The sequence below is a fragment of the Triticum urartu genome, chromosome 1A, assembly GCF_056163025.1.
Source record: "Triticum urartu cultivar PI428250 chromosome 1A, HENAU_Tu73, whole genome shotgun sequence".
In the NCBI taxonomy this organism is placed as follows: domain Eukaryota; kingdom Viridiplantae; phylum Streptophyta; class Magnoliopsida; order Poales; family Poaceae; genus Triticum; species Triticum urartu.
Genome location: NC_141873.1, coordinates 466654891 through 466680592, shown reverse-complemented (window position 1 = coordinate 466680592; position 25702 = coordinate 466654891). Strand labels below are relative to the sequence as shown.

Sequence of the window (25702 nt, the reverse complement as noted above, 5' to 3'; positions counted from 1 at the left end):
TAAGCGAACATCAATGTAGATAAAGCTTGCTTGCACATATGAGATCTCAATTCGCTGTGACACTGCCGCGGCACTGATGTACGTAGTACACACAACTTTACAACTGGCAGCATAGCTGTGTCAGGCAGCCGTTGTGTGTAGTAATTACCAAGTTGGCAATGTGTGTCCTGCATGTACTACGATTGCTACCTCTCCCAAGTGCATATATAGGACATCCGAAACACGAACGCTCGAAGCAGTGTGACAAAGTTCGCACCCCACACCAAAGCCGGCCATGGTGACCTTCACGGCGCGCCGGAGCGAGCCGGAGCTGCTGCCGCCGGCACGGGCGACTCCGCGCGAGACCAAGGCCCTGTCGGACCTCGACGACCAGCGCACGCTGCGCTACTACGAGACGGTCATCGGGTTCTTCCGCAGCAACGCGCTGCCCGGCAGGCCGGACGACCCGGTTAAGGCCATCCGGGCGGCGTTGAGGGAGGCGCTGGTGTACTACTACCCGATCGCCGGCCGGCTCAGGGAGGACGGCGCAGGGAGGCTCGTCGTGGACTGCACGGCCGAGGGGGTGGTGTTCGTGGAGGCCTACGTGGACGCGCGTCTGGAGGAGTTCGGCGAGCCGCTGCTGCCGCCGTACCCTTGCGTGGAGGAGTTACTGTGCCCTGTCGGCGACACCAGGGCCGTCGTTGGCAAGCCTTTGCTCTTCATGCAGGTAAAAGAAACTAGGTTTTCTCCATTGCATGCATGTGTATTCGGGAATTCGTTCTTTTTCAGGAAATGTACGAGTACGACACATATCTAAGTTGCTAGCTCTAGTTTGGTAATCTTGAATCATTATCGACTTGCACGCAGGTGACACGACTCAAATGCGGAGGGTTCGTCCTGGGTTTTCACATTTGCCATAACCTCGCCGACGGCTTCGGCATGGCTCAGTTCATCAAAGCTGTGTCCGACATAGCACGTGGAGAAGCGGCCCCGACCATTTTACCCGTGTGGGAAAGGGAGCTGCTAACATCACGCAGCTTATTACCACCCCCCATCACCCGACTGTACCCAGCGCACGAACCACCAGCGAACGGCTCGGGGAGCGCAGCTCGCGACATGATGCTCTCGGTTCCGCCTCAGAGCATGGTCGCCAAGTACTTCCTCTTCGGGCCAAGGGAGGTGTCAGTCCTCCGAGGCCGCATACCGGCGGGCCACCCCGCCCGCTCCGCCACCATCTTCGAGCTGGTGACCGCCGTGATGTGGCGGTGCCGCACGGTCGCCCTCGGGTACGAGCCCGGCCAGCGGGTGCGCCTCATGACCACCATGAACGCCCGCGGGAGGTGGAACAACCACACCCCCATCCCGTGGGGGTACTACGGCAATGCGCACGTCTCCCCCATAGCGGAGGCCGTCGTCGGCGAGCTCCGCGCGCAGCCGCTCGCCGACACGGTGGAGCTCGTACGCGAGACCAAGCGCGGCATGACCAAGGAGCGCATGGAGTCGATGGTGGAGGCGGTGGCGCTGCTGCGGGAGTGGCCGCCTTCCACCATGGACAGGATATACGAGGTGTCGGATGTGAGGTGGATGGCGGTGAACGTGTTGGACTTCGGGTGGGCTGACCTGGCCGGCGGTGGTATACCGTTGGCCGGGGATCTCACTTCCAAACTAGGGAGCGATCACATGTGGTGCAGGAATGAGAACGGCGAGGTCTCGACCGTGGTGTCGATGCTGCTGCCGAGGGCGGCCATGGACAGGTTTACAGAGGAGATCGCGGTATGGCTGAGCCACAAAGATGACGAGAAGAATTTAGCAATCATGAGCTCACTCTAGCGATGCATATCATCGAGGTATTGAAACCTCACCAACTATTGCTATTGGAAGGTCATGAAGATCAACGGCATTAATTATTCCCGTGGTCCATGTCACAGGCACATATATATGTATGTTCCCGTCCATTAATTTAATTTGAAGTTTGGTTGTGCAGTGTAGTCAAAATTATTATATTTAGACCGATTCAATTCATCCTACATTTGGATCAATTCTTTGTGTGATTCCATGAATTTTAGTCTTCGTGTTTCTACGAGAAATGCACTGTTATGAAGCATACTCTACTTATCTCTACCTACATATATATATATATATATATATATATACTAATAAACCAAGTATTGTCTCTGGTCGTCCGTCTAAACATTACCCTCGAAGTTGCCATATATTACCTGCTATGCCATCTAAACGGAAAACGATTCGTTTTTTGTTAAGACACCGTCTCTATAAGTGTTTTATAGGCACGATACCCACCATTTAGCACATGTGAGCTGGTGGCGTAGTGGCAACAGCCTGTTTCTCCCACTCGGAAGACCAGGGTTCGAACCCTGCATTCACCGTTTTTTACCAACTCCTTTTTCTCACCCACCTCATCCCCCCTGAATGTCTTCATGGGCCGGCCCGCGGGACGCGGCATCTCTATTTTTCTTCATTTTTTTTGTCTTTTCTTTTCTTATTTCTGTTTTTTACTCTCTTTTTTGAGTTAATTCAAGATTGATTTTTTTAAAAAGTTGCAGATTTTGGAAAAAAATGGTCGAGAAATCATAAAATGTCTACGAACCGTTTTTTCCAACTCCTTTTTCTCACCCACCTCATCCCCCCTGAATGTCTTCATGGGCCGACCCGCGGGACGCGGCATCTCTATTTTTCTTCATTTTTTTTTGTCTTTTCTTTTCTTATTTCTGTTTTTTACTCTCTTTTTTGAGTTAATTCAAGATTGATTTTTTTAAAAAGTTGCAGATTTTGGAAAAAAATGGTCGAGAAATCATAAAATGTCTACGAACCATTTTTTCCAACTCCTTTTTCTCACCCACCTCATCCCCCCTGAATGTCTTCATGGGCCGGCCCGCGGGACGCGGCATCTCTATTTTTCTTCATTTTTTGTCTTTTCTTTTCTTATTTCTGTTTTTTACTCTCTTTTTTGAGTTAATTCAAGATTGAATTTTTTTTTAAAAGTTGCAGATTTTGGAAAAAAAATGGTCGAGAAATCATAAAATGTCTACGAACCGTTTTTTCCAACTCCTTTTTCTCACCCACCTCATCCCCCCTGAATGTCTTCATGGGCCGGCCCGCGGGACGCGGCATCTCTATTTTTCTTCATTTTTTTGTCTTTTCTTTTCTTATTTCTGTTTTTTACTCTCTTTTTTGAGTTAATTCAAGATTGAATTTTTTTTTAAAAGTTGCAGATTTTGGAAAAAAAATGGTCGAGAAATCATAAAATGTCTACGAATCTTAAAAATGTTTGCAAAATCATAAAATAAATTTTCATGGTTTCAAAAAATGTTGGTAATTTTACAAAGATTTTGGAAAATTATAAAAAAATTAAAATTTGGAAAACAATTGTCGGGAAATAAAACCATGTTCTTGATTTTGAAAAAATGATCATGTATACAAAACATATTCGCGATCGCGAATCTAAAAAAATATCCATGAAATTTTAGAAAATTCTCAAAAAAAATCAACTTTTCTGCGAATTTTCACTAATTTTAAAAAACCATTGATTCAAAAAATGTTCAGGAATTTAAAAAATATTCATGTGTTCAATAAATGTTCGTCTAAACAAAACAAATGTTTACGAATTTTAAAAATGCCCAATTATTTAGAAAAAGATGTTTGTCAATTCCAAAAACTTTTTGACGTTTCAAAAGTCTTTTATGTCTACGTTTTGATCAGTTTTTGGAAAGTCTTTATATGTCTAGGCGCTGGGAGTAGTTCGTGGTAGATGAGATTTATTTTAAAAGTTTTAAAGATTTTCTTGCGCTACACAATGACAAGTGTGTCATGCGGTGGCAAGCTCATTGTCTTGGGATTTACCATGTCGAATGCATTGTGATCATGTGGACATCACGTCCATCATCAGCGAGAGTCGGAAGAAAGGTAAATGGCAAAATGATGAGCCACCGTGTTAAAATAAAGGATGCTGATTGAGTCATACTTATTTGACCAGAGTGTAATTTTTGTATCTACCGTTGCAACGCACGGGCATATTTGCTAGTAAATAATTAAGTTTGCGAGCCCTTCTACACCCTTTCGTTTCCAACCCTTCGGCCTCCACAGTGGTCGCCACAGTATCTGTCATGGCCTTCTATGTGTTTTTAGTGTTTACTTTTCAAAGACTTATAGCAATATAGAAGCAAGAGTAGGTGTGGGAAATAAAGTGCAAGTTAAATAATGCAACAACAAAGTTTGCAAGCAAGGAGAGAGAGAGAGAGAGAGAAGTGTGGCAGTAAAGAAGGTTGTTGAATTATCCCTGGGCAATTGGCTATGGTAATATGACCGATGCACATACTTGCTACAATTGATATATGAGATATGCCTATGCTCAACTCACTGCAAAATCACCGACTCATGTCTTATTTATGATGAAATCTTCAAAGCGCAACCCACATAACAATTGTAAATTATTGAGATAAACCTAATAATAGCTTTACTTTTAAGGGTCATCTCTATCCCACACACTATAATTGCAGAGATTGTGTGAGGCTTTCTGTTGATCTCTCACTCCCCCCATACCTACTCTTGCATCTAAATAATTAAGTTTGTGAGCCCTTGTACACCCTTTTGTTTCCAACCCTTCGGCCTCGACGGTGGTCGTCACAGTATCTGTCATGGCCATCTATGTGTTTTTAGTGTTTACTTTTCAAATACTTATAGCAATATAGAAGCAAGAGTAGGTGTGGGAAATAAAGTGTGCAAGTTAAATAATGCAACAACAAAGTTTGCAAGAAGAGAGAGAGAGAGGTGTGGCAGTAAAGAAGGTTGTTGAATTATCCCTAGGCAATTGGCTATGGTAATATGACTGATGCATATACTTGCTACAATTGATATATGGGATATGCCTATACTCAACTCACTGCAAAATCATTGACGCATGTCTTATATATGATGAAATCTCCAATTGTAAATTATTAAGATAAACCTAATAATAGCTTTACTTTTAAGGGTCATCTTTATCCCACACACTATAATTGCAGAGATTGGGTGAGGCGTTCTGTCGATCCCCCCCCCCCCCCCCCGGCGCGCGTGCGTCCTTCACCATAACACATTCCTAACTATAGAGTGTTGATTTAATGTACATGTGCACCCATTCACTAGCACGAAGGACAGCGGCATACTAAAACATAAAATTCATACAAATCACATTAGATCACCAATGCCATAAGGACAAGGAAAATTACTCAAACACTTCTATAGCCCAACAAATCATAGGGTACTAATTCATTGCATCAAAACACCATGTCTTAGTGGGGGGTAGAATTGATCTATAGATGGAGATACCTCTATATACAAGAAGAACATGGCGGTGTAGGTGGCGGTGAAGGTGATGGTGGTGGTCCCGACGGCGTTCTACACTACTTGAAGAGAGGGGGAAGCCCTCCTCCCTAGTATTCTTATTTCTTGTCCCTCTCCCCAATGAGGAGAAAGGTCGCTTCTCCTTGTCACGTGTTTGGCAGCTTAAGGGAAATGAAATGGGAGTTTATAAAGGGGAGTTTGTCCAGGGCTTACGTTTGGGAAGTACACTTTTAGTCTGAATCCCATGTTTGAGGTGTAGTGGGAATTTCGGAGGAAGCTTCATCCCACCTAAATTAACCAGGGGGTGGGGGCTAGCAAAGAGATACATGGGAATTGGCATGTTAATTTCACTTCCCCCTTCCTTCCTCAACTCCCTTGCTCCCCAATCAAACAATAAATTATATGTGCCGCACACCTTAAACTCCCATTCCCTATCATTAATTCCCTCCAACCTAACACGCCCTTGGAGTATATTTATGCATTTTTCAATAAATACAGATTAAATTGTTCCAAACACATGGGAATTTTTAGTACTAATAACAAAAAAATAGTAACTCTTTTCTCTCATTAAGAACACCACGTTCTTGCATTGTTCGATGAGATGTGCATGGTTCGCCTCCCATCGCACGTCGATCGTCGAGTAGCCACCGATGGTGGTGTGTTCGATTGGGGGAAGGGGCTCCCATTGCACGCTTATGACCCGAGGGAAAAGAATAAAGCAGGATCATCTGAGAAGATGAATGGAAGGAGCATGGGCAAGAGAGTGAGATCGAGGAGCACAACGAGTAGTGTAGAGGGTAGGAATGAGGTGAGCTTGGCGACGAGAAAGAAGGCAGCCTTGGCCAACAACAGTCGCATGGGCTCGCTGGCGTCGTGCTTTTTCCTTAGACTCCAGTAGTTACCGCCCCACTGCCAGCCATAGAATTCATGCGCGGCCTATAGTCAGTGGAAGTCGATGACGTTTCATCGTCGTGGAGAGAGTGATGACATGGATGATGACGGGGCACCTGGTGGCGCCACCAAAGTTGTGGGCAAGGAGGAGCTTAAGAAGTTTTTTAGGAAATACAATCATGGCTCACTTTGTTGATTTGGCAAAATAGTTACATCATTCACAATGGCATCCACAAGGAAATCTGAAGGCTCATCGACCCCATTACAAGAAATGTTATTATCATAAGAAAAATTGTTATCGTATGTGCTACCATATTAGCCTCCCGGACACAATGTAAAGAACGTACCACACCCCATCCATGATGAAACATTATGCATAAATTGTTGTTGCCTCGTTCGATATCCTCTCCTGTCCTACACATGCATTTCACCTCAGTTGAATCGAATTCAATTTGGATAGAGTTAAAGCCCAGACTGTTTGCAATTAGAAGGCCATGCTTCATTGCTATAGATTCTACAGTGTGTGCATCGGTAACATAGGGAATATGAGAGCACAAAGCAGCAAGAAAGACAACATAACCATCTATGATAATTGCACCAGTAGATCATCTACCATCTTTCGCATAAAATGATGCATCGATATTAAACTTTACATTTCCACTAGGTGGTTTATTCCACTTCAAACCCATACTATCAATTATCAATAGGCATGATCTTTACACCTGAAGTTCTTTGATAATTCAGACAGATCACTCACAATGCATCTGCCAGTAGGAGGACTCTGTTCGTGATGTGTTTCTCCCGATGCATCCAACAAAGGTACCAGAAAGCTACTACAATATCCATCCTTCAATCCCATACTTGCTATATTTGGCATGCATGCATCAAGAAGCCATAGTAGATCCTCAACAACAATGGAGCCTGGTCTATCACCTATGCTAATCCAAGTAAGTGCCACATATCCTTGGCCCGAACACTATCAAACAGGAGGTGTAATAGTCCTCGAGGCCCTGTGGACAAATATGACATTGTTCAATACCCCCAATGCACCTATTAGCCAGAAAGGATTTAGAGAAGTGGCATGCAATTCCCTCCAACAATTTTGTTTTCCTAGGATGCACAATTTCCAAAATATAGACCATAAAGGGTTACTTGTCGAGGGGCCAGCCACTGGCAAAGCTCTGTTCTAAAACTAATACTTCCACTCACATGATATGCCGACCTGACTGAGAAATACCGCGAGCTTGTGCCATGCATTCCACAAAGTCCTCAAAGTAAGTTTAACTCAAAGGGATCCGAGGATACGACTAACTAACATCAATTGGGTTGAAAATATTGTGTAGTAGCTCGATCATCCCAACTTTCTTTTATAGGCTCAATTAGCTCATTACCTTTTGTAGTTAACACTCTAGCTTGTGGTGTAATTATTTTACTCGAGGGGCTAGTTGGTATCCAATGATCCTCCAAGGTATTTACCTTTTCCCTGTTTCCAATTGTTCATATATGAACCCATTTGAAAGTATGAATACCGGCAAAAATGTTATGCCATGTAAAGGAGGGTACCTTTTTGGGTCCATCAACAAGAAGATCACCAAAGGATACTATTTTGCTCGGAGGACCATAGAACATAGGGATTCTGGATCATCTAGTAATCTTGAGAAATGTTGTGCCAACATTGCCAAATTAAAAGAATGGAGATCTCAAAAGCCCATTCGTCCATCTTTCTTAGGGAAGCATAGTTTCCACCATGTCCACCAATGCATTCTCTTGTAATTCTCATCTTCTCCCCACCAAATTCTGAAAATTGCACTCGTTATATCTTTGCATACACCTTTTGGAAGTTTAAAGACCATAGCATAAACAGGAACTGCTTGGACACAACTTTTAGCAAAATCTGTTTTCCTTAAGTGGATAACCTTTTTTCAATCCAACCCACCATATATGAGCAAACTCTCTGCACAAAGTTATTAAAACAGTCACCCCTGTGAGCACCCACCAAGGCTGGCAATCTTATGTACTTATCTAATAGTGCTTCAATATCAATATTGAGCCAAGCACATATTATTTTCATTATTGGATCAGTATTGGGACTAAAACACATTTGATTCCACTCACCAATTGACCTAAATTGCTGCAATAAGTATCAATAACTTGTTGTTGGGAAGTTGCACTAGTCATACCTTCTTTCATGAGAATAAGGGAATCATTAGCGAATAAAAGGCGTAATACTGATGATACATTTCTGCACACCTTAATCCTAGCCATGCCATGAACTTCTTCATCAAACTATAAAAGACTTGATAGCGCCTCCTCACACAAAAGGAATAAAAAAGAAGAGAGAGAGAGACCTTGATGAATACCTCTAGTCGTAGTAAATCTGTCAGATTCTTGATATTATACCTGATAGAATAGTTCACTCAAGAAACACAAGCCATCATCATATCGACCTATTTAACACGGAATCCAAGCTTTAACATCATGTTCTTGAGAAACCCCTTCAACTTTGTCATAGGTAGTATGCATATCATGTTTCAATGCACATAATCCATTTTTGCCACCTTCTTATTTTTTATAGAATGAACACACTCATAAGAAACAAGAAAATTATCCATTGTCAAGCAGCCCGGGACAAACACACTTTGTGTTGGAGAAATGATATCTAGCAATACTAGTTTCAATCTTAATGCCAACATTTTTATTGTATTGCCCGGTCACATCCACCCGTGTTTGGCCGTTACGTCTGGCGGGATCTAGACTAGACCCACATGCCAAAACTAGTCTTTCTTGTGCACTTTGTATTCACTCGTGTGCACCTAGGACCAACTTCCCAGTCGGTCACTAATACGTCTCCAGCGTATCTATAATTTTTGATTGTTCCATGCTATTATATTATCATTCTTGGATGTTTTACAATCATTTTCTAGCAACTTTATATCATTTTTTTGGGACTAACCTATTGACAAAGTGCCCAGTGCCAGTTGTTGTTTTTTGCTTGTTTTTTACATCGCAGAAAATCAATACCAAACGGACTCCAAACGCATCGAAACTTTTTGGAGAATTTTTCTGGACCAGATGTAACACCCATAATGCGACTATACCTCCCACGTGTCGGGGCACGACTTAGAGGCATAGTCGCATGGTAGGCTTGTCGCAAGAGGGGTAATCTTCACACATCCCATGTACTGAATAAGAAAGGGATAAAGAGTTGGCTTACAATTGCCACTTCACACAATACATAAAAAATCATACACCATCCAAGGTACAATCAAAGGTCCGACTACGGAACCAAAGTAAAAGAAGACAACCCCAACTGCTAGATCCCCGATCGCCCCAACTGGGCTCCACTACTGATCATCCAGAAAAGAAACAAAAACAACGATCAAGATCTTCATCGAGCTTCCACTTGAGCTGGGTTGCGTCATCTGCACTGGTATCATCGGCACCTGCAACTGTTTGGAAGTATCTGTGAGCCATGAGGACTCAGCAATCTCACACCCGCGAGATCAAGACTATTTAAGCTTATGGGTAGGATAAGGTAATGAGGTGGAACTGCAGCAAGCACTAAGCATATATGGTGGCTCACATACGCTAATAAGATCAAGAAGAGAAGCTGCAACGGTCGTGAACTACAAGTGATCAAGAAGTGATCCTGAATCTACTTACGTTCAAGCATAAAACAAGAACCGTGTTCACTTCCCGGACACCGCCGGAAAGAGACCATCACAGCTACACACGCGCTTGATGCATTTTAATTAAGTCAAGTGTCAAGTTCTCTACAACTGGACATTAACAAATTCCCATCTACCACATAAACGCGGGCATGACTCTCGAAAGTTTAAACCCTGCAAGGGTGTCCCAACTTAGCCCATCACAAGCTCTCACGGTCAACGAAGGATATTCCTTCTCCCGGAAAGACCCGATCAGTCTCGGAATCCCGGTTACAAGACATTTCGACAATGGTAAAACAAGACGAGCAAAGCCACCCGATGTGCCGACAATCCCGATAGGAGTCGCACGTATCTCGTTCTCAGGGCAACACCGGATGAGACTAGCTACGAGTAAAATCAAACCTCAAGTTTCCCTGAGGTGGCCCCACAGGCAGCTCGGTTCGGACCAACACTTAGAGAAGCACTGGCCCGGGGGGGGGGGGGTTAAAATAAAGATGACCCTCGGGTTGGCCGACCCAAGGGAAGGGTAATAGGTTGTTAGGAAAATGTAAAACCAAGGTTGGGCCTTGCTGGAGGAGTTTTATTCAAAGCGAACTGTCAAGGGGTTCCCATAACACCCAACCGTGTAAGGAATGCAAAATCAAAGAACATAGCACCGGATGACGGAAACTAGGGCAGCAAGAGTGGAACAAAACACGAGGCATAAGGCCAAGCCTTCCACCCTTTACCAAGTATATAGATGCATTAATTAATTAAATAAGAGATATTGTGATATCCCAAACATATCCATGTTCCAACATGGAACAAACTTCAGCTTCACCTGCAACTAGCAATGCTATAAGAGGGGTTGAGCAAAGCGGTAACATAGCCAAACAATGGTTTGCTAGGAAGGTGGGTTAGAGGCTTGACATGGCAATATGGGAGGCATGATATAACAAGTGGTAGGTAGCGCGATATAGCGATAGAACGAACAACTAGCAAGCAAAGATAGAAGTGATTTCGAGGGTATGGTCATCTTGCCCGAGATCCCGCAAGGAAGAAGAACGAGTCCATGAAGAAGACAATCGGACGTAGTCGAACGAATCCTCACAAACGCGACGTTATCGGAACTAACCCGAAGAAGCAACACCGGAAAGAAGCAAACAACATAGTAAACAACCATCACATAAGCATGACATGATGCACAACCAAATATGATGCATGTCCAGTTTAATGAGGCATGGCATGGCAAAGTGCACAAGCAAAACTACAAGTTAAGTGGAGCTCAATATGCAACAAGTTGCATATTGACACACATGACTTATTTAGTTCTCTCCCGTTTATGTACTCAACAATATTAAATGTTGGTTAGCATGGCAAGAAGTGAAGCATGAGTAAACTAACTATCTAGTCAAGTTTAAATGAGGCCGGAACATCAAACAACAAGTCCGGAGAATCCCCATATGCAAATTATGGATTTGGTACTGTTTTGTCCTAAAGCATATTTTAGAGTTGTTAAACATGCAAAGCAAGTACACTATGTTAAACTAGGAAAGTTTCTACCCCATTTACATATAAAGTTTATTAAAATCGGAGCTACGGGTATTTAGTTATGAATTAAAGCATTTTAACATGGCATATGAGCAAAATGAACAAACAACAAGTTTAAACATTTTAAACATAGATGAAAGTTGCATATTATGAAACTAGATGAAATTCTAGTCATATTTTATATATAATTTATTTTAATCCGATGCACGGTTTGAGAGTTATTGTATGCATGAACAGTAGGAAGTTTCTGCAAAACTGCAGTCTTTGGAAAATTGTGAAAAACGCAGCAGCAGGAAAAAAACCTATGGGCCGATTCTAGCTGTCCAAGAGGAGCATACAGAGTGCGGGCCTACTCACCCTGGGCCAAGGCCCGGTACGGTGGAGGAGGAGGCAGGCCGTTGGGTGGCCGAATGGGCTTTGCTGATCTGGGCCACAGCTCCTGCTCGTCGTCCTCGTGCCCCCACACGAGCAAGGAGGAGGAAAGCAACCATGGCGCGGACGACAGCGGCTCACCGACAGGGAAGCGCGGAGGAGGACCTAGGGTGTGGATCTGGGCGTGTAACAACGGGAATGGATGGATAAATCTCGGATCCGATGAGGCAGGGCATCCATGGCGCGGACGGGGCTCCTCCTGTGAAGATGAGAGAGAGAGAGTTCATGAGGGAGAGGGAGCAGAGAGGAAACGAGGGCGCGGCGGCGGCGTTGATGACCTGTGACGGCAGCAGACGATGGCTCCGGCAAGGCGGACTCGCCGGCGCAGCGGGGGAAGTGCAGCGCTCGCGCTCCAGCAAGGTGCTACCTCTTGAGCTTGCGTTGGATTTCCCCGAAGAGGAAGGGATGATGCAGCAGAGTAGCGTAAGTATTTCCCTCAGTTTTTGAGAACCAATGTATCAATCCAGTAGGAGGCCACGCTCAAGTCCCTCGTACGTGCACAGAACGATAGCTACTCGCAACCAACGCGATTAGGGGTTGTCAATCCCTTCACGGTCACTTACGAGAGTGAGATCTGATAGATATAATATTTTTGGTATTTTTGGTATAGAGATGCAAAGTGAAAAGTAAAAGGCAAAGTAAAAAGCAAAGCAAGATTAAAGTGATGGAGATTAATATGGTGAGAATAGACCCAGGGGCCATAGGTTTCACTAGTGGCTTCTCTCAAGAGCATAAGTATTCTACGGTGGGTGAACAAATTACTGTTGAGCAATTGACAGAATTGAGCATAGTTATGAGAATATCTAGGCATGATCATGTATATAGGCATCACGTCCGTGACAAGTAGACCGAAACGATTCTGCATCTACTACTATTACTCCACTCATCGACCGCTATCCAGCATGCATCTAGAGTGTTAAGTTAAAAACAGAGTAACGCCTTAAGCAAGATGACATGATGTAGAGAGATAAATTCATGCAATATGAAATAAACCCCATCTTGTTATCCTCGATGGCAATGATGCAATACGTGCCTTGTTGCCCCTTCTGTCACTGGGAAAGGACACCGCAAGATCAAACCCAAAGCTAAGCACTTCTCCCATGGCAAGAACTACCAATCTAGTTGGCCAAACCAAATGGATAATTTGAAGAGACTTGCAAAGATAACCAATAATACATAAAAGAATTCAGATAAGATTCAAATATTATTCATAGATAGACTTGATCATAAACCCACAATTCATCGGTCTCAACAAACACACCGCAAAAAGAAGAAGGTTACATCAAATAGATCTCCACAAGAGAGGGGGAGAATTTTGTATTGAGATCCAAAAAGAGAGAAGAAGCCATCTAGCTACTAACTATGGACCCGAAGGTCTGAGGTAAAGTACTCACACTTCATCGGAGAGGCTATGATGATGTAGAAGCCCTCCGTGATTACGACCCTCTCCGGCGGAGCTCCGGAACAGGCCCCAAGATGGGATCTCGTGGATACAGAAAGTTGTAGTGGTGTAATTAGGTTTTTGGCTCCTGTTCTGATCATTTGGGGGTACGTAGGTATATATAGGAGGAAGGAGTACGTCGGTGGAGCACCGAGGGGCCCACGAGGTAGGGGGGCGCACCCTAGGGGGGCGCTCCCCATCCTCGTGACCGCCTCTCTGATGCCTTGGCGTAGGGTCCAAGTCTCCTGGATCACGTTCGGCGAGAAAATCACGTTCCCGAAGGTTTCATTCCGTTTGGACTCCGTTTGATATTCGGTTTCTCCGAAATACTGAAATAGGCAAAAAACAGCAATTCTGGGCTGGGCCTCCGGTTAATAGGTTAGTCCCAAAAATAATATAAAAGTGGAAAATAAAGCCCAATATAGTCCAAAACAGTAGATAATATAGCATGGAGCAATCAAAAATTATAGATACGTTGGAGACGTATCAGGCATCCCCAAGCTTAATTCTTGCTCGTCCTCGAGTAGGTAAATGATAAAAAGAGAATTTTTGATGCGGAGTGCTACTTGGCATAATTTCAATGCAAATCTTCTTAATTGTGATATGAATATTCAGATTCGAAAGATTAAAGACAAAAATTTATATTGACATAAAAATAATAATACTTCAAGCATACTAACAAAGCAATTATGTCTTCTCAAAATATCATGGCCAAAGAAAGTTATCCCTACAAAATCATATAGTCTGGCTATGCTCTATCTTCACCACACAAAGTATTTAAATCATGCACAACCCCGATGACAAGCCAAGCAATTGTTTCATACTCTAACTTTTTCAAAACTTTTTCAATCTTCACGCAATACATGAGCGTGAGCCATGGATATAGCACTATAGGTGGAAGAGAATGGTGGTTGTGGAGAAGACAAAAAGAGGGGAAGATAGTCTCACATCAACTAGGTGTATCAACGGGCTATGGAGATGCCCATCAATAGATATCAATGTGAGTGAGTAGGGATTGCCATGCAACGGATGCACTAGAGCTATAAGTATATGAAAGCTCAAAAAGAAACTAAGTGGGTGTGCATCCAACTTGCTTGCTCATGAAGACCTAGGGCAATTTGAGGAAGCCCATCATTGGAATATACAAGCCAAGTTCTATAATGAAAGATTCCCACTAGTATATGAAAGTGATAACATGAGAGACTCTCTATTATGAAGATCATGGTGCTACTTTGAAGCACAAGTGTGGTAAAAGGACAGTAACATTGTCCCTTCTCTCTTTTTCTCTCATTTTTTTGTTTGGGCCTTTTCTCTTTTTTTATGGCCTCTTTTTATTTGGGCTTCTTTGGTCTCTTTTATTTATTTTTCGTCCCGGGTCTCATCCCGACTTATGGGGGAATCATAGTCTCCATCATTCTTTCCTCACTTGGGACAATGCTCTAAAAATGATGATCATCACACTTATATTTTTCTTACAACTCAACAATTACAACTCGATACTTAGAACAAAATATGACTCTATATGAATGCCTCTGGCGGTGTACCGGGATATGCAATATGACAATGATGAATGTGTCATGATAAACGGAACGGTGGAAAGTTGCATAGCAATATATCTCGGAATGGCTATGGAAAGGCCATGATAGGTAGGTATGGTGGCTGTTTTGAGGAAGGTATATGGTGGGTGTATGATACCGGCAAAAGGTGCGTGGTATTAGAGAGGCTAGCAAAGGTGGAAGGGTGAGAGTGCGTATAATCCATGGACTCAACATTAGTCATAAAGAACTCATATACTTATTGCAAAAATCTAGAAGTTATCAAAGCAAAGTATTACGCACATGCTCCTAGGGGGATAGATTGGTAGGAAAATACCATCGCTCGTCCCCGACCGCCACTCATAAGGAAGACAATCAATAAATAAATCATGCTCCGACTTCATCACATAACGATTCACCATACGTGCATGCTACGGGAATTACAAACTTTAACACAAGTATTCTTTAAATTCACAACTACTCAACTAGCATGACTCTAATATTATCACCTCCATATCTCAAAACAATTATCATGCTTCAATCTTTTCTTAGTATTCAACACACTCAAAAGAAAGTTTCACAAATCTTGAATACCAAGCATATTATTGTTAAGCAAATTACCATGCTATTAAGAGACTCTCAAAATAATTTAAGTGAAGCATGAGGGATCAATAGTTTCTTTAAAACGAATCCACCACCGTGCTCTAAAAGATCTAAGTGAAGCACATAGAGAAAAATTATAATGCTCAAAAGATATAAGTGAAGCACATAGAGCAAAACTACATAGCTCAAAAGATATAAGTGAAGCACATAGAGCAAAATTATAACGCTCAAAAGATATAAGTGAAGCACATAGAGTGTTCTATCAAATTTTAATTCATGTATGGCTCTCTCAAAAGGTGTGTACAGAAAGGATGATTGTGGCATACTAAAACACAAAGACACAAATAATATAAGACGCTCCAAGCAAAACACATATCATGTTGGTGAATAAAAATATAGCTCCAAGTAAATTACCTATGGAAGTGGACGAAAGAGGGGATGCCTTCCGGGGCATCCCCAAGCTTTGAATTTTTGGTGTCCTTGTATTATCTTGGGGGTGCCATGGGCATCCCAAAGCTTAGGCTCTTTCCACTCCTTGTTCCATAATCCATCAAAAGAATTCACCCAAAACTTGAAAACTTCACAACACAAAACTTAAAGTAGAAAACTCGTGAGCTCCGTTAGCGAAAGAAAACAAGAAACCACTTCAAGGTACTGTAATGAACCCATTCTTTATTTATATTGGTGTTAAACCTACTGTATTCCAACTTCTCTATGGATTATAAACTATTTTACTAACCATAGATTCATCAAAATAAGCAAACAACACACGAAAAACAGAATCTGTCAAAAACAGAACAGTCTCTAGTAATATGTAGCTAGCGCAATATCTGGAACCCCAAAAATTCTAAAATAAATTGCTGGACGTGAGGAATTTATCTATTAATCATCTTCAAAAAGAATTAACTAAATAGAACTCTTCAAATAAAAATTACAGCAGTTCTCGTGAGCGCTAAAGTTTCTGTTTTTTACAGCAAGTTCAACAAGACTTTCCCCAAGTCTTCCCAACGGTTCTACTTGGCACAGACATTAATTAAACACAAAAACACAACCAAAACAGAGGCTAAATAAATTATTTATTAAATAACAGCAAGGAAAAATATTGGGTTGTCTCCCAACAAGCGCTTTTCTTTAAAGCCTTATAGCTAGGCATTGATAATTTTAATGATGCTCACATGAAAGACAAGAATTGAAGCACAAAAGGAGCATCATAAAGCATGTGACAAACACATCTAAGTCTAACATACTTCCTATGCATAGGCATATTATAGGCAAACAAATTATCAAGGCAAGCAAAAACTAACATATGCAAGGAAGAGGAAAGAAATAATAGCAATCTCAACATAACGAGCGGTAATTTAGTAACATGAAAATTTCTACAACCATATTTTCCTCTCTCATAGTAATTACATGTAGGATCATAAGCAAATTCAACAATATAGCTATCACATAAAATATTCTCAACATGATCCACATGCATGCAAAGTTGGCACTTTTCCGAAATAGTGGGATTAACATTAACTAAAGTCATGACCTTCCCAAACGCACTTTTATCAAAAACTTCATAAGATTGAACATTCTCTAAATATGTGGGATCTAAAGTTGACATTCTTCCAAACCCACTTTCGATATTATTGCAAACATTATAATCAATCTCATATTCATCATGGGGTTTAAATAAATTTTCAAGATCAAAAGAAGAATCACCCCAATCATGATCATTGCAACAAGTAGAGGACATAACAAAACTAGCATCCCCAAACTTAGGGTTTTGCATATTATTAGCACAATTGTCATTAATAGAATTTATAATAACATCATTGCAATCATGCTTTTTATTCAAAGATCTATCATGAATCACTTCATAACATACTTCATCGCAATTTTCAGATTCATGAATTTCAAGCAAAACTTCATAAAGATAATCTAGTGCACAAAACTCACTAGCAATTGGTTCAACATAACTGGATCTCTTAAAAAGATTAGCAAGCAGATGAGGATCCATAAATCTTAGGTTCTCTGTTTAGTAATAAATAAATGACTATTCCAACCATACAAGCAAACAAAAAGCAAACGGGCCAGAAGAGGCAAATAGAGAAAGAGAGGGAGGAGAAGGAGAAGGAGAATAGAGAGAGAGAGAGAGGGCGAATAAAACAGCGAGGGTGAAGTGGAGGAGAGGAAAACGAGAGGCAAATGGCAAATAATGTAATGCGAGAGATAGGGGTTGTGATGGGTACTTGGTATGTTGACTTTTGCGTAGACTCCCCGGCAACGGCGCCAGAAATGGCTTGTTGTCGGGAGTCAAATCTTGACTTGCGCGAACCTCCCAGGCAACGGCGCCAAAAATCCTTCTTGCTACCTCTTGAGCTTGCATTGGATTTCCCCGAAGAGGAAGGGATGATGCAGCAGAGTAGCGTAAGTATTTCCCTCAGTTTTTGAGAACCAAGGTATCAATCCAGTAGGAGGCCACGCTCAAGTCCCTCGTACATGCACAAAATGATAGCTACTCGCAACCAACGCGATTAGGGGTTGTCAATCCCTTCACCGTCACTTACGAGAGTGAGATCTGATAGATATAATATTTTTGGTATTTTTGGTATAGAGATGCAAAGTGAAAAGTAAAAGGCAAAGTAAAAAGCAAAGCAAGATTAAAGTGATGGAGATTAATATGGTGAGAATAGACCCAGGGGCCATAGGTTTCACTAGTGGCTTCTCTCAAGAGCATAAGTATTCTACGGTGGGTGAACAAATTACTGTTGAGCAATTGACAGAATTGAGCATAGTTATGAGAATATCTAGGCATGATCATGTATATAGGCATCACGTCCGTGACAAGTAGACCGAAACGATTCTGCATCTACTACTATTACTCCACTCATCGACCGCTATCCAGCATGCATCTAGAGTGTTAAGTTAAAAACAGAGTAACGCCTTAAGCAAGATGACATGATGTAGAGAGATAAATTCATGCAATATGAAATAAACCCCATCTTGTTATCCTCGATGGCAACGATGCAATATGTGCCTTGCTGCCCCTTCTGTCACTGGGAAAGGACACCGCAAGATCGAACCCAAAGCTAAGCACTTCTCCCATGGCAAGAACTACCAATCTAGTTGGCCAAACCAAACGGATAATTCGAAGAGACTTGAAAACATAACCAATCATACATAAAAGAATTCAGAGAAGATTCAAATATTATTCATAGATAGACTTGATCATAAACCCACAATTCATCGGTCTCAACAAACACACCGCAAAAAGAAGAAGATTACATCGAATAGATCTCCACAAGAGAGGGGGAGAACTTTGTATTGAGATCCAAAAAGAGATAAGAAGCCATCTAGCTACTAACACTTCATCGGAGAGGCTATGATGATGTAGAAGCCCTCCGTGATGACGGCCCTCTCCGGCGGAGCTCCGGAACAGGCCCCAAGATGGGATCTCGTGGATACAGAAAGTTGCGGCGGTGGAATTAGGTTTTTGGCTCCTGTTCTGATCGTTTGGGGGTATGTAGGTATATATAGGAAGAAGGAGTACGTCGGTGGAGCACCGAGGGGCCCACGAGGCAGGGGGGCGCGCCCTAGGGGGGCGCCCCCCACCCTCGTGATCGCCTCTCTGATGCCTTGGCGTAGAGTCCAAGTCTCCTGGATCACGTTCGGTGAGAAAATCACGTTCACGAAGGTTTCATTCCGTTTGGACTCCGTTTGATATTCTGTTTCTCCGAAATACTGAAATAGGCAAAAAAAACAGCAATTCTGGGCTGGGCCTCCGGTTAATAGGTTAGTCCCCAAAATAATATAAAAGTGGAAAATAAAGCCCAATATAGTCCAAAACAGTAGGTAATATAGCATGGAGCAATCAAAAATTATAGATACGTTGGAGACGTATCACAAGGCAAAGCGCGGGACGATGCGGCGGTGCGGGGTTCCGCGGCTGGCGGTGGGGGTGCTGGAGCGCGGGTTCGCGGTGGGCGGCCTCGGGCCCAAATCGGCCCTGGGGCGGGCCGGTTGCGAGCTTCGGTAGGCCACGGCGGTGGGAGCGGGCAGGGGGCGTGTGGCAGGCGCGCGTTGGCTGGAGGGGCGGTCAGGTGGCGGTGCGGCCAGCTGTGGCGGCGACAAGTGGCGGAGAAGGAGCGGCCGGCGCTGAAAACAAGGTGGGAGGTGGCGGCTAAGGGTAGGGCGAGGCTAGGTTGCCTGAAATGGACAAGGGGGTGTCCATATATAGCAAAAGAGCTAGGGTTAGGGGATTTAGGGGGGTTTCGGACCCTCCGATCGCGATCCGATGGCTCCGGTCAGAGTGGGGGTTTGGTGGGCTGTGAAGAGGAGGTTGGGCTGAGATGAGAGGGAAGGACTGCAGCCCGGAAACTATTTCCGGAGACCGAAAACGTCCGACGTATGACCGGCTATAATGCCGCTATATGTATCCGTTGGGGCATCAAACGAACTCCGAATGCGATGAAACTTGGCAGGCGGCCTACTGACAACATAACAACATCGCACGCCAACTCTCAACCCATTCCAAGAACATTTTCCGGCCACTTATAAAATAATATTTCGGACGTGCCGCGGGCGCGTGCGAGTGTGTCTGGGCTCAGAACAGACAACAGACGGAACTGGGGGAACCCGAACAGATGCAAGTTTTGAAAACATGCAGATGCAATGCGGAAGAAAATGACATGGCAAAGACAGCGAATAACTAGAAGACACCTGGCGCAACGGTCTCGGGGCATCACAACACTCCACCACTACAAGAGGATCTCATCCTGTGATCTAGGATGGCACCGGAGGGAAATGGAATAGGAAGAGAAAAGGTAAAACTAAGTTGCTTCTTTGACAAACGAGTGAAACCAAAGAACCTTGCGAGGTTGAACAAATTGAAAGAAAGCATACAACGAAGATGAACAAAGTTGAAAACACTCCGTTAGAAAAGAGGAACAAGGAACATTAGTAGAACCTTGTAGGTTGAAAGACATAAGAAAAGGGTTGCAATGGACAAGAAGTACATGCAAGCACTCCGGTAGAGACGAGATGTATAAGGAACGATAAAGATCAGTTATGACAACACTCCGGTTGGACATGGAAGGTAAAGAATATGAGCTTGGCAAAATGAAAGCACTTGGACGAGAGTCCGGTTAGAAGAGGAATGATAGCCACAACACTCCGGTTAAAACAAGATAGAGAAGGAATAAGAATGATATAATTTGGGCAGCACTCCGACTGTAAATGGAAGGAATTGAACATGAACTTGACAAGATGAGAGGATACATGATGAAATCAACAATACACTGCCTCCGAAACTATTTAAAGAATGGCACAAGGGGTAAGAAAGATTTCAGATAGCACCCCGGTTGAGAAGGGGGGCAAAACTTGATAAGATGAGAGAAGTTGAATGGAGAACACGACACTTCGATTGAATGGATAAGCAAAGGAAAGAACATGATCCTCGATAAAACGAGATGATGGGTGAAGAAAGCAACATCACAATGCCTCCGGGAGAAAGAATAGAGGATCGAACATTGGAATGAAAGAATGGAGAAGAAAATGCCAACTTCTACCACAAATGAGTTTGGAAAGCACCCTTCCAAGAAGGTTATACAGAGTTGTTGGAAAACCAACAATGAAAAGAATAAGCTTGTAGTGGGCTTATGGAAACATCTCAACATTATGAGGTGACAAACGGCCACTAAAGGAAGCTATTGATTTGAGTGAGAGCACCAAAGAGATGAAAAACTTCTTTCACCGCGAGAATAGGAGGAAACTTGGATTATCGATAGACACCACAATTAGCAACATTCCTTAGGGAAGGCTTTAGGTGAAATATAACCCAATATAATTCCAATGAAGAGATTGATGGATTGAGAAGAGCTCATGCTCGAAGAAATTGATGGGTTTAACTATTTCATTCTTGACAACTGTTGAAATCATGACACCCGAAGGGAAATTATCAAGAATGACATAACACCACCTCACAATATAAGAGAGAAAGAATTGCACTTCGAAGAATACTTGAACTCCTCAAAACAAACATGTGTTGAGCACCATGTTTATTTGAGAGTATAGCTTGGCGGATCTTAGCTTCGAGAGAAAACTTGAAGAATAATTGAAGAATGAAAAGAATCCTTGACGAACCACCATGTAGAGCCTCCTTGAAGAACTCCGGTAATAAGGATGATAAAAGAAAGAGAAGTTGAAAACACAAGGTGAAAGCCTTGCGATGATTTAGATGGAGCTTCGCGATGATATAATGCGGAAAAACTTGGAACTCCGGAAAAGAAAGATGAACAAAAGAAATCAAGAATTTTGATGAACCTTCAGAATAAGGAATTAATCACTTGGATTAAACAAGAATAAGGATTACATTATGATTATCCTTCATCAATTAAATTGATGACAAGCAACAGATTTGGCATACTACTCATTCTGATTGGAAATGATAAAGGAGAGATATAGCGTAAACTTGGGAAGGTCTTGATGGATCCACCGGCAGGCTTTAGGAAAGAACGAATGAATTGATATGATACTAAGAGAAGGGGAATCTTGAACGAACCACGGTAAGAATTGGAAAAGAACGAAGTAAAGGGATAAATCACCGGTAAGAATTAGAGAACGAATGAAGATACTTGATGGAATTTTGATACAAGAGAACGAAGAGATCACGAGCTGATTAGAGAATATTTGAATGATGCACCGGTAAGATTTCTAGAACGAGAGCTGAAAGCTGGAATGAATAAATCTTCTGAAATGATGGCCTCCGGAGAATCAAACTGAAAATACTCTTGAATTGCTCCGGATGGGTGAAAGAATATCTCACAATCGAAAATAATTGTGAGGATGGCATCAAGCTTGAACTACACATCTTTGGAAAAACGGGTGAGGATTTAAGAGGATCTCTTCTTCGGTCATCAAAATCTGAGAATGACGACGAGAAACACCACCATGAATTGTTGAGATACTCCGGGATGAAAAATTAGAAAGGTTGAACCAAATGATGAAAAGAATTTGAAAGATCTTGGAAAAAGACATATGACTGATGATAATTCATTCTTACATCGACTTTGAAAGAATTTGAGAGTAACACCGGAAAAATTGAAAAGTCAGGTAAGATCATGCGAAAAGACCTGTGGGTTAGGGCCCACTCAAGATAAACACCGTTGAACGATTACTTGAAAGGGAGATTGCGCCAGTTGAATTAAGTTGCTTGAATGAGATAACATCCTCAAAAGAACTTGAGCGAACTGAGAATGGAAACGGGAATCTTCTGAGATATCTTCGGCACTCCAGAATAATTGAATAGCGAGAAGTGGATGATTAAGAGGTGCACCGACATGAGAAAACATTTGAAACGAGGAAAGGAATTGATCAACAAAGCTTAAATTGAATCCACCGGAGAAGAAAAGAAGAAGAATGATGAACTTGAAGCTCCGTTAGTATCTTCCTGAGAATCACCGGATAAGAACAATGGCGGAAAAGAATGGAGAGACTTCCCATCAATAAAAGAATGCTTGATTAAGAAATCTGAGTCCTTGAAGAAAAAGAAAAGTGTGGGAGGGCGGGAAAACAAAGGCAACTTGGGACGGATGAAACAAATAACGTTGAGAAGACTTTGAGTTGATCTGGCGGATGGAAAAATGATAGGATCATCTTGAAGAGAATCACATTGGTTGGAAAGAATTGACATAACAACCTTGATGATCAAGAAGGATTGGTTTTCACATGGAAGTGTGAGAACACCACTTAGGGAAGGTATGGGATCAACACTTGACATTGAAGCAACTCGAATACCACAACACAAAACAAAACAAAGGATTGGCTTGCAGAATAAGCCAGAACAAACATATGATAGATCCCATATCGTATCATGTGTCTGTTGGAAAGATTATTCGAGGAGCTACTTGAATTCCCACTTATAAACTCCCGAAACTTTCTGGTTATGCAATCAGGTGTTGGGATACAGGGGAAGCATATATCTCACCCAAACTAACAATTCCTATGTCCAGCTGTATCCATCCTTCAACACATAACCAAGAAACCTTCGGAAATCGTGTACCTCAACCTTCGAAAAGCTTCCGTTATACGAGTTATGGAAATACTCCCGAACTCCTGCCCCAGTACAGGGTGGCATCGAGGTTATCTCACCAACAACTGCATAAAAGAGATTTTCGATGTCGGCAAACTCAGGTATTCCAGAATTGCAACGATAAAACTGTGACGACAACACCTCGGAGCTCAACTCCCCGGGACACTGCCACAACCCCTAAATGTCAGGAGGCACCAAGAACAATGGTCTCGTCACAAAACCATCGAAATGATTCCAAGATACCCGCGTGATCCTAAAAAAAATCGTGAAATTTGAGAAGAGAAGAGTCAAAACTCTACGTTAGGAGGCCTCACCAGAGCGACGAAGGGACTGAGGAGTAAAATGAATCCTACTCTCCGATATATATAATCCTAAGACTCAAAATGTTTTGTTCTAGACTCAACAACGTCAGCGATTCGATCAAGCAGGGGGCTCCTAAGTCGGGGATGGCTCTGATTACCAACATGTAACACCCACAATGCGGCTATATCTCCCATGCGTCGGGGCACGACTTAGAGGCATAGCCGCATGGTAGGCTTGTCGTAAGAGGGGTAATCTTCACACATCCCAGGGATAAAGAGTTGCCTTACAATCGCCACTTCACACAATACATAAAAAATCATACATCATCCAAGGTACAATCAGAGGTCCGACTATGGAACCAAAGTAAAAGAAGACAACCCCAAATGCTAGATCCCCGATCGTCCCAACTGGGCTCCACTACTGATCATCCGGAAAAGAAACAAAAACAACGATCAAGATCTTCATCGAGCTCCCACTTGAGCTAGGTTGCGTCATCTGCACTGGTATCATCGGCACCTGCAACTGTCTGGAAGTATCTGTGAGCCACGAGGACTCAGCAATCTCACACCCGTGAGATCAAGACTATTTAAGATTATGGGTAGGATAAGGTAATGAGGTGGAACTGCAGTAAGCACGAAGCATATATGGTGGCTAACATACGCAAATAAGAGCGAGAAGAGAAGCAATGCAACGGTCATGAACTAGAAGTGATCAAGAAGTGATCCTGAATCTACTTACGTTCAAGCATAACACAAGAACCGTGTTCACTTCTCGGACACCGCCGGAAAGAGACCATCACGGCTACACACGCGGTTGATGCATTTTAATTAAGTCAAGTGTCAAGTTCTCTACAATCGAACATTAACAAATTCCCATCTTCCACATAACCGCGGGCACGGCTCTCGAAAGTTTAAACTCTGCAGGGGTGTCCCAACTTAGCCCATCACAAGCTCTCACGGTCAACGAAGGATATTCCTTCTCCCGGGAAGACCCGATCAGTCTCGGAATCCCGGTTACAAGACATTTCGACAATGGTAAAACAAGACCAGCAAAGCCACCCAATGTGCCGACAATCCCTATAGGAGTCACACATATCTCGTTCTCAGGGCAACACCGGATGAGACTAGCTACGAGTAAAACCAAACCTCAAGTTTCCCTGAGGTGGCCCCGCAGGCAGCTCAGTTCAGACCAACACGTATAGAAGCACTGGCCCAGGGGGTTAAATAAAGATGACCCTCGGGTTGGCCGACCCAAGGGAAGGGTAATAGGTTGTTAGGCAAATGTAAAACCAAGGTTGGGCCTTCCTGGAGGAGTTTTATTCAAAGCGAACTGTCAAGGGGTTCCCATAACACTCAACCGCGTAAGGAACGCAAAATCAAGGAACATAACACCGGTATGACAGAAACTAGGGCGGCAAGAGTGGAACAGAACACGAGGCATAAGGCCGAGCCTTCCACCCTTTACCAAGTATATAGATGCATTAATTAAATAAATAAGAGATATTGTGATATCCCAAACATATCCATGTTCCAACATGGAACAAACTTCAGCTTCACCTGCAACTAGCAACGCTATAAGAGGGGCTGAGCAAAGCGGTAACATAGCCAAACAACGATTTGCTAGGAACGTGGGTTAGAGGCTTGACATGGAAATATGGGAGGCATGATATAACAAGTGGTAGGTAGCGCGACATAGTGATAGAACAAACAACTAGCAAGCAAAGATAGAAGTGATTTAGAGGGTATGGTCATCTTGCCTGAGATCCCGCAAGGAAGAAGAACGAGTCCATGAAGAAGACGAACAGACGTAGTCGAACAAATCCTCACAAATGCGACGTTATCGGAACTAACCCGAAGAAGCAACACCGGAAAGAAGCAAACAACATAGTAAACAACCATCACAT

At 42.9% G+C, this 25702-nt stretch overlaps 1 protein-coding gene across 1 annotated transcript; it reads left to right on the top strand.

Moving 5' to 3' along the window:
• The first annotated feature begins 211 nt into the window (after nucleotides 1–211).
• Nucleotides 212–1982, top strand: LOC125535574 (acyl transferase 1). Its single transcript, XM_048698644.2, has 2 exons — nucleotides 212–706; nucleotides 847–1982. Exons 1-2 carry the CDS (start codon nucleotides 275–277, stop codon nucleotides 1807–1809), a joined length of 1395 nt encoding a protein of 464 aa, XP_048554601.2. The 5' UTR covers nucleotides 212–274; the 3' UTR covers nucleotides 1810–1982.
• The last annotated feature ends 23720 nt before the right edge of the window (nucleotides 1983–25702 follow it).